The sequence below is a fragment of the Periplaneta americana genome, chromosome 13 (assembly GCF_040183065.1).
Source record: "Periplaneta americana isolate PAMFEO1 chromosome 13, P.americana_PAMFEO1_priV1, whole genome shotgun sequence".
Taxonomy (NCBI): Eukaryota; Metazoa; Arthropoda; class Insecta; order Blattodea; family Blattidae; genus Periplaneta; species Periplaneta americana.
Window position 1 is genome coordinate 58821155 of NC_091129.1, and position 13120 is coordinate 58834274.

At 35.6% G+C, this 13120-nt stretch overlaps 1 protein-coding gene across 1 annotated transcript in view; it reads left to right on the plus strand.

Moving 5' to 3' along the window:
* Positions 1-6701: 6701 nt before the first annotated feature.
* The window catches only part of Exo84 (exocyst 84), a 78009-nt gene continuing 71590 nt past the window's right edge, over positions 6702-13120 (plus strand). Inside the window, exon 1 of the mRNA XM_069843305.1 lies at positions 6702-6971. Coding sequence (XP_069699406.1) covers positions 6917-6971 — 55 coding nt within the window. The 5' untranslated portion in view covers positions 6702-6916. The remainder of the gene's footprint in view (positions 6972-13120) is intronic.

A 13120-nucleotide genomic window follows, 5' to 3' on the forward strand; every position in this document is an offset into this window, starting at 1 on the left:
GAAAGAGAAGATTATAGAGTGGTCATGTTGTCCTGTACAGCGCTCTTTGCGGTGCCACCGCGAAACACGGCAGATCTGAGCTAAGCGCCCACCTTTGTAAAAATTCGTCTGCTTACAATGTTGTATAACGGAGGTAAGAAGTACAAAAAAAAACGAAGAAAAAACATGCCTGTTGTGTGTGCTGCATATAACTGCAATGTCAAAAGGAAAAAGGCAACTAATATATCATATTTCATGTAAATTTTATGAAGTTAAGTCCATAGTTTTGTTAATTAGCAGCAATTTTTTTCATGCATAAATGTGTAACAACGCCCGGCATAAACAAAATAAATGATTCACTGGTAATGTACTTAAACTAAATACGGATAAAACCAATACAATTCCGTTTCAGACCCAGTGAAAAACAAATAACAATACAAAATTAAAACTGTATTTCGACACCGGCATCCTTTATTTCTGCTCCTTCTGTCCTTACTGCTTATACAAGAAGACGATGAGCTGTAGCTTATAAGACGTAGGCCTATTTCGAAGACAAACGATTAAACAAATAAATGGTTCACTAGTAATAAAGTTAAACTAAATACGGATAAAACCGCTACAATTCCGTTTCAAACCTAGTAATAGCAATCAAATATTAAAATTGTATTTCGGCACTCGCATCCAAAATAACGCAAAACTCTGGGGTAGGTCGTATTGTTGTTAGTATTTTGACTGGAAGGACATGAAAGAACATAATTGAGCACCCACGTGCAATAATGCGGTAAGTATGAATATATTTCGTAACTACTTGCCCCATTATTGTACGTGGGTGCTCAATTATACACTAATAATTATCTGTGGTGCCACAGCCCTTGAAAGGCTCAGACAGACCAGCCGGCTGTTGGCCTCACGTTCACATTTCGATAATAATTATGCTTTACTGTAACAAAAAAGCTGAAAGCGTGTTTTGTCATGTTTCACCCACGTTACAAGCTTGGAGGTAAAGGTTGTTTACTACAGATAGGGCCTACTTTCATTCTATATCTTATGGTATAGTAAATAGTTTTGCAACGTGTAGAGACTGGGAAAATAATTTAATAAAATCATCCGAAACATATAGGCAATCTTGCAGGTCGCATTTAAAAGAACCTAGGAATATTAACATTTTCTTCAGTATATTTGCTAGGACTTCTTGTCATACTACATGACAATTTTGCTTAGGTTATTTTTTTAAGCATTCCTTCTAGGAATAGCTCAAGTGTTTTAAATTTAGCGTACATAAGTTTAGATTAAGTTCCTAGCACGTATTTGACGAAATACTAGATTTTTCCACTTCAGTTTAACTGATTTATGCAAACGAAATTAAGACAGCTGACGATTCTAATGTCAGTTATCACCACGCCCACTTTGTTTTGGGCGCATAAGTTCATTACCGACGGTCGTTCAATTTTCTTCAAACATGGCGGCGCAATGACCACTCTATATCTTTCTCTTTCTAACTCGTTGGTCCGTAACCATCGTGAGCATGCGCAGTACAAAAAAAGCGTTCCAACACAATCCGAACCAGTCCTGAACCGGAAACGTACTGCAGTCGGGCGTTCCAACAAGCTTTTGACACGGGTTCAGAACGGTCAGAAATAGTCCGTGGATTGAGGCATGTACGGAAGAGTACGCAAGACGCGCATGCGCATAAGCTCACCAACGTCTCCTGGATACTGAAGAAAGACATGATCGACTGTTCACATCATTGAAGTTAAAGATGAAAAGTGACAGTACAGACGAATAATAAAACTAGAGATTTAATTTAAAGTTTCGCCAAAAAGAAAGGGAATGGAAATTATTTGGGTATTGAAACAGTTAATTACAATTTCAACATGCAGCTTTGATTAAAAATATAATAAATAACGTACATACATTAATAATTAAAAAAATAACTATTTTTAGATGAGAGTACCCCAATACACGACGTTGAATTATCGGAATTCTTGCCTTCCATATTTTTTGTCATATTTTTATAGAAAATGATCGAAATTCTATTTTCTGCAATTAGAATTAGCTGCGAAACGATAATAATTAAGCATCCCGTCCTTAGCAAAGATGATCACAGTTATAGCATCTCTGGATTTAGTACATAACGATCCACGAAAGCGTTCCAACAGCGTCCAGTCCAGTTTCAATCCCATAGCAGATGCTCAACTAGCGCATGCGCATAAGATGGTACAGGAACCGTACATGAACTGATCCATGAACCGCTTGTTGGAACGAATCTTATATTGGAGAGTACCGCATTCTTTTGATCCGACAAATGCCGCCGCGGCAGCCATATTTACTCCTGTGGAGAGACTGTACAACGCAAGACTTGCGTAGGAACGTATACTATTATAACGTCTTTGGTAGGCACAGAGGTTTCTAGTGCGATATTTCATTGTTATCTTGAAGAATGCCGTGTTGTCGTGCAGTTAATCAATGTGTAATCAATTGTCGATGTACAAAATTAGCACTTAGTCACAAACAAGAGGAGGAATATACTTCAATGATTAATTTCTCAATGACATAATATTTTCACTGCGGGCTAAAGCAAGGAGATGCACTATCACCTTTACATTTTAACTTCGCTCTAGAATATGCCATTAGGTAAGTTCAGGATAGCAGAGAGGATTTGGAATTGAACGGGTTACTGCTTCTTGTATATGCGGATGACATGAATATGTTAGAGAAAATCCACAAACAATTAGGGAAAACACGGGAATTGAACCAAGTAAAGCGATAGGTTTGGAAGTAAATCCCGAAAAGACAAAGTATATGATTATATCTCGTGACCAGAATATTATTCCAAATGGAAATACAATATAAAAATTAGAAATTTATCCTTCGAAGAGGTAGAAAAATTCAAATAACTTTGGAGCACCAGTAACAAATATAAATGACATTCGGGAGGAAATTAAACGCAGAATTAGCATGGGAAATGCCTCTTATTATTCGGTTGAGAAGATTTTGTCATCTAGTCTGCTGTCAAAAAAACTTATATTTCCGATTGTTCTGTATGGGTGTGAAACTTGGACTCTCACTTTGAGAGAGGAACAGAAGATATGGTTGTTTGAGAATAAGGTAATTAGGAAAATATTTGGGGCTAAGAGGGATGAAGTTACAGGAGAATGGAGAAAGTTACACAACGGAGAACTTCACGCATTGTATTCTTCACCTGACATAATTAGCAACATTAAATTCAGACGTTTGAGATGGGCAGGGCATGTAGCACGTATGGGCGAATCCAGAAATGCATATAGAGTGTTAGTTGGGAGACCAGAGGAAAAAGACCTTTAGGGGGCCGAGACGTAGATGGGAGGATAATATTAAAATGGATTTGAGGGATGTGGGGTATGATGATAGAGACTGGATTAATCTTGCACAGGATAGGGACCGATGTGGAGCTTATGTGAGGGCGGCGATGAACCTCCGAGTTCCTTAAAAGCCGTAAGTAAGTAATGACATAATATTTATAATTGAAAACATCAAGGTGGACAAAAGCGGACGTTAGAAACCATTCCAAACTGGTATAATACTGGTAACAAAAAACAGTTCTTGATTCTCAAGAAAGTTGTCATAATAAAGCGAACTTCAAATGTCTTATGCTAGATAGATCCACGCAGGATGCGTTAGAAAATTTATTTTCTACTTTCCATTCCATAAATCCAATCCCGGATGCAAAATAATTCAAAACTGCATTACGATTTCTCAATTTGTCTCATAAACGGAGCATGGATATTACGCAGTTTGCGATTCTGAACAATTAGTTGAGTTTCTATGTGCAGATGTAAGTAAACCCGAAGCAGAAAGGTCTAGTGAAGATGAATGTGAGCAAAAGGAAATTGATATAGGCTAAATTGTAATTTAATTGAAAACAAAAATATTAACTTGAGTGAACAAGAAGCTCTTTACTACTTGTTGGGATCAGTTTTGTTCAAAATAAAACAAAATAAGTTATAGGCATATCGTATTTGTGAAAACTGTTTTTCATCTCTAATAGTAATAACTGATAACAGGGATGAATCTGTAAATTTTATTAGCACATTAGTGACTCTCAAGTCGTACAAGGATATGTCACTTGTATACCCTTGTAAATCTGTAAATGTATAAAAATGTGTAACGTTGGTAGAAAATGAGTTTACAGTAAAGGATTTGAAGTCTTTAATTATTAATACTTCAACTCATACGTTCCCAACTTGTCATAATATTTTTGAAAAAGTCTTATCACTGTATTTTAGAACTAGAATGTAGGCCCATTTATCGTTAAGAAAATTGTCTGTTATAGCAAATGCACTACAGCAATCTGCTAAATGGTGGCAGTCGAAGTGTTGGTACGAGAACTGCATAGAAAATTGCTGATGTTATCCCTATTGAAATGGACATTATATAAATAATAAAGTGTTATCTCTAATCAGTCATCCCACTATGACAATAATGTTTATTAATCCTCGTCTCCTGTATTCAATAAACCGCAACAACATGTATGATATCGCCTTTAATGACCTTCCTTCTAGCATTACTGCTTATGCATCTCAAGCCCCTACAGTCTCGGCTGCGCGAAACGAGGAAACCGGGGCAAATTGAACGCTGCGCTTGCCGCCATATTGTTGGAGAGCAGACGCATAATAGCAATACGTAAATCACGCAAATTAACGCTGTGATGATCTAAAATTGACAGATTATGGTCATTTTCGACATTTAACGTAAAATTAGGACGAAATAAACATATTTAAAGTTTCATTGATATGCTTTAGAACATTAAAGAAAAGCAAATACGTACGCAGCAATTTATAGAAAACATGCTCATACATCCATAAATAGGCCCACACAATACACATTATAGATTGTATAATTTTAAAATAATCAGCAAATTGTTAGGTTTCAGAGAATATAAAATTATATTAACATACATTACTCTTAGATCACAAGACATAAATATATGCACCTTGATTACACAAGTTCTTATTATAATCAAATTCTTAAGTGAAATAAATATGTGATAATCAGTATAGACTTGTTGTTAAGTTTTAGAGAATCGAAAATTATATTACCGATACTTCTAGACCACTGGACATAGGTAATCTGGCAAAATATAATGTGCGAAGGTAGCCAAATTACATTGAATTCATTCTTCAATTGATCTGTATAGCGCTAAATGCGCTGATCGATCAATAAATTATTTTAAAAAATTCTTAAATTAATAAAGGGAATGCTATCAATTATAAAAAGCATCTGTACCTAAAACATTGCAAACAATAGGTAATTTGAAGACCTAAAAACTAAACAATCACTTTATGCAAGATAAAAAAAAACACATTTTTATGTGTGGATTTTTTTACGTATTGTATTTTTATTTTAAATAAATGAAATAGATATATTATCATTGCTTGCGGAGTGATGGTACATAATTATTATGCACATATGTAATATCAATAAGATGTCATTCCTTGCTTTTGTTAATAAAATATATGTCCGGCAAAATATAAAAGAGTTGTTTATAGGTGAATTCTGAATCATAAGTTCACAAAGAAGGCTTAGCTATTATAGCTATTTATTTATTTATTTGTTTGTTTGTTTCTTTGTTTATTTGTTTGTTTGTTTATTTATTTATTTATTCATTTATTATCTGTATATTTATTTATCCATATATGGATCTTGAATGAAAGTTTATAATCTTGCAGATAAATTCATTTACATAATAAAAACAAAAATTTATCTTTCCACTAATGTTTTAACATATGATGTGTAGGTCTAAATAATTCACTCAGTGTGATTTCTCTAAAGTCTGATAAGTGTTCTTTATTGTCGTAAACTACTGATTGATTTTAATTATATTAATATTGTAACAACAGAGATAATATTATATCGTACCTTTTGCAAATGGCTTGGAAAATTAAACAGGGATGGTATTATCGCCACGCTCTCATGGTTAACATTCGGCAGGTCTGAGCGGCCTCATGCACTAACATTCGGCAGGTCTTTGAAATTTAATTGTATTATTGTTTTCAATTTCTTCCATTATTAAATGACACTTACTTGTCTAATCCACGTGGACTAAAACCGAGGTTGCAATGTCTTGTGCTGAGGACGAATATTAAGGTATATGATTAAAAATTATTATTAAAGATTTATTATTAAGAGTTAAGAAACCCAACATAACAAACTAGTGCTTATTCTTATCGAGGAAGTAGACGTGACAACGTGACGCTTAGAGTGAAACCTACAGAGCAACAATCGGGCGGCAAAATTATGTTTTAAAAGCACACGTTATTGTATGATGCCGACATGTTAAGTATGAGTCCGCGGCGATAATATATCATCTTTCAAAATTCTATTGCCATTACTTTCACACTGTTCACTAAAAACACCCGAGACAAAACAAAGGACAAGTATGACAATCGTGTTTACCGCTCTATTTCTACCAGTAGCATGGCGGCGTAAACATGCGCAGACTGGCTTCAATTTTGGACAGCACACCAGCGCTCTGTGTGAGTCTAGTATACTAGTATAACGTCTTTGATGCATCTGTGCCAAGAGGGCTTGATATCAAGAGGAGTAGAAATATTCTATTCTATTCTACTCCTCTTGCTTGATATACAGTATGAAGGCCTCTTGATCTGTGCCGAGCCAGGAGTAAATATGGCTGCCGCCGCCGAGAATGTGGTACTCTCTATTACCTGCATCACAGTCTAGTATATACAGTCACTTAGCTCAATACGTAGATAGTTGCTAACCACTAGGATCGCTAATATCGCCTCATTATAGACAATGCGAAATAGTACCAGCACAGTCTATCGTTCCTAGCAACCTCACAACTCAAACTTCGTGACTGTATATATACTCCATTAATAGTAGCATATTTTTTATCTGTGGATGGAACAAGATCAAGAAGCTTATAATGTAAACAAATATGGCAGATTCAGCCATTAAAAAGATTGGTGCTCCAGATTTTAATCCTGAAAAATGTGTGTAAAATGTAAAACATGTATTTCTTGTATGGTTGTTTATATTTAAGGTGGAATATAAATACGATATTCTGATTATTTTATAGTACGGCGGCATATCAGAAAAGAATATATAGCCTCTTACCGGGTATGACACTTCTGTCAAAACAAAACAGCAATGTTCGTGTGACCTTAGTGTGCTTAGACATGAAATTCTATAATTGGCTATCTTAATTAGGCTCATGATAGCTCAGTGTAGAATTTGAAGCGCCGGTGTCACAAGCTCGACACACGATTTCCACTTTCATTTACTAAATTATTACAATATTAAATAACAGTATTATAGCTAGCGAAAACATGAACAAATCATGTTAATTTGTTCTTAATTGTAATGTTTCGCTAAACTTGAGTATTTTATCAGGCAAACCGTGCCGTTCTGAGTGAAAGCGAACAATGAGAGACAATGTGGCCAGCTTCGGAATGATTCACACACCATTACCCTTATACCACAACATATATTCTCCCTGCGCCACACACCATTACCCTTGCACCACAATATATTCACCGTGGACCACTCATCATTACCCTTCCACAGTAGACTATATTCACACAGCATTACCGGTCCATAATGTATTCACCGTGGATCACACAGCATTACTAGTCCATAATGTATCCATTCTGCACCACACACCAATATCCTTCACCACAATATATTTGCTCCGGAGCTTAAATCCATTGCACTTATCTGCCATATTAGAATAGTATTATAGTAATAATATTAACTAGTAATTGTTGGTAGTTCTGAACAACTGTGTTCTCACAAAATATTATTATATTTGTACCATAATAAAATATTTAACCTGGACCACACATTACTCTTGCACAACAGTACAGTGAGGCCACAAAGTCCCATTACCCCTATAAAAACAAACAAAATTAACGGAAATTTTTTGTAGTAGTTTTTATTTAGTACTTTCAATGAATTTAAGATCTTTTCTGTGATATTGACCATTAAATATCAATAGACTCAGTGTGTGCATCGTCATCCTCATAACGAAGGATAATACGACATTTTTCGGAGCATTGCTGGCATGACATGAGTGAAAGCACGTGTCATAGCAGCAATGGTGTAATTAGACGTATAAGCCATCATTTAGTTCATACGATCTGAAACTAACGTAAATTTACATATGGGGTATCGGGACTTTGTGGCCTCACTGTATATTCACCCTGGATTACACGCCATTACCCTCGCACAACAATGTGTTCATTCTGAACCACATACCTTTATTCTTAAATAAATCGTTATTTTCTTTTTTATAAAGTAATTTATATAATTAGAAATAAAGTATAGCTAATATGCTTGATATGATATATATTTGATGTCAACATTTATATCCATGTAACATGGACCTCACAATTTTGTATCCGGTGTCACAATTACATTCATTGCAGATATACTTTTTGTAGACGCTCTTATAGTTTAATTTTCGACCCCATTTAAATTGATCAGTATTCCTACCTTTAAAACCTAACAACTTAATTTAGATCATTCAAAATTGACACTTTTACAACTCTGTTTTTGATTTTTAGTTCACTTATATCGAACACACACTGTTTCTAATAATTCTGTACTTGTTACTAAAACGTACTATACCATTGTCCAATATGTTCGTTATTATGTCTCTTTCTTGCGTAGGCCTACATTGCATTTTTAGATCTCAAAATTTTTCTACATATTATAGTTCGCTATCCTAGCTAGCCTCCCCCACCATAATACTTGTTACTAAAACATACTACACCATTGCCCAATATGTTCGTTTTATTAATATACTTGGTACTCTATGACATTAACGAATATGTCGTATTGTATATATCGATATTTATGCTCGACATCTCCTTCCCTAGTGACTAGCTATGTAAATTGTCTATGGTGACTAGTGTCCTCCGTAAGGCCTAATGAAGTATTTATGGACGATTATATTTTCTTGTTAATTTCAGTAAATAATAAATTGTCTTTATATTTTAGCTTCTCTTATGGCAAAATACAGTGAGGAACATTTTTCGTGATCGGAGATAGGCAGTGCCAGTTCACACTGAGCTATGGCTTGGTTGTCATGAGGCGCGTGCCTGTGTTCCCGAGAATGATACAGTACTTACATTAAGAGTTGTACAATTTACCAAGTTTCTATTTGTTGCTCAGAATTTCCGCCATTTGCTACAATACATAGTTCACGTCTTTTTATGAAATTGTTATTCTCTTTCACAAAGATCTCACTTTCCCATCCAGGATTTGGTTCAGACTTCACATCATTGAAAAACCTGGATTTTTCTCCAACAAACTAGCCCACTAAATAGTGTAATAAACATAATCCACAGTACCAGTATGTCATAATGTGAGAAGTTGTGAAACAGCTGTTTATAATTTAAAATGTTGATTGTCAGTAACAACAGATATGGGACTTAGCTCACCAGCCTTGGAATGAGGGGAATGAGGTAAGTATGGGAGTGAGGAACTAGTGAGAAATGATCAGATAGAGTCTGAAGGGATTACATAAGCCATGTAGCATGCATAATATCATGAATGAAAACATCTTGATTTTAGATACGATAGTACAGAGTTTATCATGTATGACACAATCACCTGCCCACATCTCCCATGGCACATCTACTGCATATGCCTAGCACAGTTGCCACATCACAGTCCAGCTTTCCGAGCAATGCCGGAGACAGTGAGTTGTGTCGTGTATGGTAAACCCATTATTTTTATTGTATACCTGGATCAAATGGGGAGATTAAGAGGAAGGCAGAAAATAGAGAAGATTGGAAAATGCTGGATTTGCAGTGAAAGACCTGCCCTTGAGTAGAACACTAACTTATGTTGTTGTTTAGTCAACTGTCTGAAGACAGGTTTGAACCTCATAATGATACCAATAAGACATTACTCAAGAGGCAACTAAAAAAGATGATAATGAGTTAGGTTGGCTAGTTTCTTTGAATGAATAGGCCTACTTCTATACATAATATTGTTACACGCATTTGTTGGAAAATGGAACTTCAGGACATGTAAGAATATACTCGTATCTGAAACAGTATAGAAATTAAGATTTAGGCCTATGTCATAGCATACGTCCCTACAGTGTCTTAGTTGTCTAGACCTTCTGCCTGTCACGTAAGTGGTTCTGATTCGCGTCGTGATCAGTCCTGGAATTTTTTATTGAAAAAAATTCTTAGTGACATTTGTGGTAGACAAGTAGGTAGTTAGGGTTTTCTCCAGGTTGTCTTGTTACCCCCAATTGAGTATCAATTTCATCTCCATTTCACATTCTCCGATCGGTGGCTGGTCTAGGGACAAGTGGGATTGCCTGCTCGAAACCTGCAAACTTTGCTAATCTTAGTGTAGTCAGCTGGTCAGCTGACGTGGGTTGGAAATACGCCCTGTTGGAGTCGGTATAAAAGTTTTCTCAGAGGAAATCATGCTAGTATTCTTCTTTCTGCTTCAGGAGAACTAACATCATAGAATAGCTCACCACCGAGTCCTTGCACATGCTGTTACTATCCATCATGACAGCAACAAAGATTGTCGTCATCATCATCATCATCATCATCAAAAATCACTGTTTGAGTCTGATTTCGCTTGTTTCACCTCCAAATTACATTAGTCATGGTATCTATAACATTGTTTAAGTTATACTATTATTGGTCATTCCAAATCATCTTCAGACACACTACATTTCTGTATCCCTGAAGAGCATATTTTAGTATTGCGTCTGCTAATCATTTATTTCCCATTCTTTATATAATATGTTCTTTTCATTTATTCCTATAATTTTCAACGATTTCAGTAATATTATATATGTCTAGTTCTAAATGTGTAGGCTACTATTATTGTTTTTTTTTTTTTTTTCAGATAGCACCAAAGATTCTACTTAATAAGAGAGCTAACATTCATGCAATTATCTTGTTTTGGCTAATGCTCCAGTCAGGCATGTTTCTGGATTTGAACAGATTAAGAGGGCCACAGATGCTGCCAATAACAGATTTCAGTTCACTGCATGATGTACTGATGTCTGATAGGAAATATGTTGTATAAGTTGTGGGTACTTGAATTCTGTTGGCTGGCTTTTGAGAACGGATTAGAGATGCATCCATATCTACAGGCCTACATTGGCCTATTATGCGCTCTATGTGTGATTATGTTATTGTTCCAGTCCTACAGGTAGCCTGGGTGCCAAACATCCAGACAGACAGAACCAGGTTCCATCCCCAGATGAGTACATGATAAACTACAGGACTTGAAGCTCAAAATTCTTAAATTCCATAACAGGATGTACTATCCCCAAGACTTGATTCCAGTCTATTAACTTTTGCAGATAATAAATGAAATAGTGGGAAATAGAATGTGTTGGTGGAATGAAAGAGTTAATGGAGAGTATACCAAGAAAAATTGTCTACAAAATCTGCTTTGTTCACCACAACTACATTCCGTCACAATCAGGCTGGGTATCGAACCAGCATTCACTAGCACTGAGCCTCAGACATGGCTTGAATTGTATTTAATAGGAACTGCTGCCAGGAAGTAAGGAGGGTAGCAATGACTAAGGAAGCTTTTAATAGAAAAAGGAGTATCTTCTTCTGACCTCTGGAAAAAGAACTAAGGAAGAGACTGGTGCAGTGCTTTGTGTGGAATGTGGCATTGTATTTGGCAGAAACATACACATTATGACGAAGTGAAGAGAAACGAATAGAAGTATTTGAAATGTGGATAGGGAGAAGAATGGAATGTGTGAAGTAGACAGACAGAATAAGAAATAAAGTTGTATTGGAAAGAGTGGGTGAAGAAAGAATGATGCTGAAACTGGTCAGGAAGAGGAAAAGTAATTGGTTCAGTCGCTGGATGGAAAGAAACTGCCTTCTGAAGGATGCACTGGAAGGAATAGTGAATGGAAGAAGAGTTTGGGGCAGAAAAAAATATTAAATGATAGAAGATATTAAGATATATGGATCATATGTGGAGACAAAGAGGAAGGCAGGAAATAGGAAAGATTTGAGAAAGCTGGGTTTGAAATGAAGGACCTGCCCTTGGGCAGAGCATTATGAATGAATGAATGAATGAAGCACCAGTGCATTACATTAATATAGATTCTTCAAAAAGGAAATCATTCAGAAAGTCTAAAAATAATAAGTAGGTCTAATCATGTCAAAAAATTTAGGACTGGGAATTAGATCTCATTCTTCTCTATTACTATATTTCGTCATATATGTTTTAGAAGACAGCAACAGAGAATATGACAGTGACTACTGATCCCTCCACATCTCTCGACATGGTGTCAGAAGAGGAACCTAATTCGGACCTGCACGACTTCTGTAATGTAGTAATGAATCAGTGTTTTTATTTCGATTGTACTGTGGATGTTATCATTTCGAAAGGCAGGAAATAGAGAGATGATTTCAAGATGGTATGGGTGGGTAAGACTTTATACAGCTGTCTTGTATTCTTCTTAGGGCCAATGAACTGAGTACCATATAACATCTAGATAGCAAAGATGTGATGTAATATGCCCATGTGTACAGGCCCATGCCTTGTACTAATATGTAGCCTCAGCCAGATAACATGCCGCTGCCTTGGATCTCGATAAATGCTCCTCTTTATACATTTCTGTAAGCAATACTATAGACATAGTAAAATATATTAGTAATTAACTGTGTTGTCGAGCTTATGACTCTGGTCCCAAATGAGATTATCAAAATTGAAGGTACATGTCTAAACTGGTCTATTAATATTTTTACCATTAACTAGGTGAATTAGGCCTAACGATTATTAGGGTTATGTTGAGGTACAACTTTACCTTAGGGGATCATTCTGTCTCTCCCAGATTGCACGTGATTCATGATTGTAACTAGTTTCATGAAGTAATTATTGTATAGGCCTAAATTTAATTTCTCATTTAAGTAGGTATTTAAGTTCATTACATTATTTTATGTTCTTCTAGCTTACCGTATGCATATTTTGCTGTTTTGTTTTTGCTTTTCAATTGCACTTTGTAATGTTTCATTCCCATCGTATTTGCCTCATCACTTTAACAGCGTAACAATTTTGAAATAATAATTCTTTTTACACACACGTGCACACACACACACACACACAAATTGATAATTATTACATACGT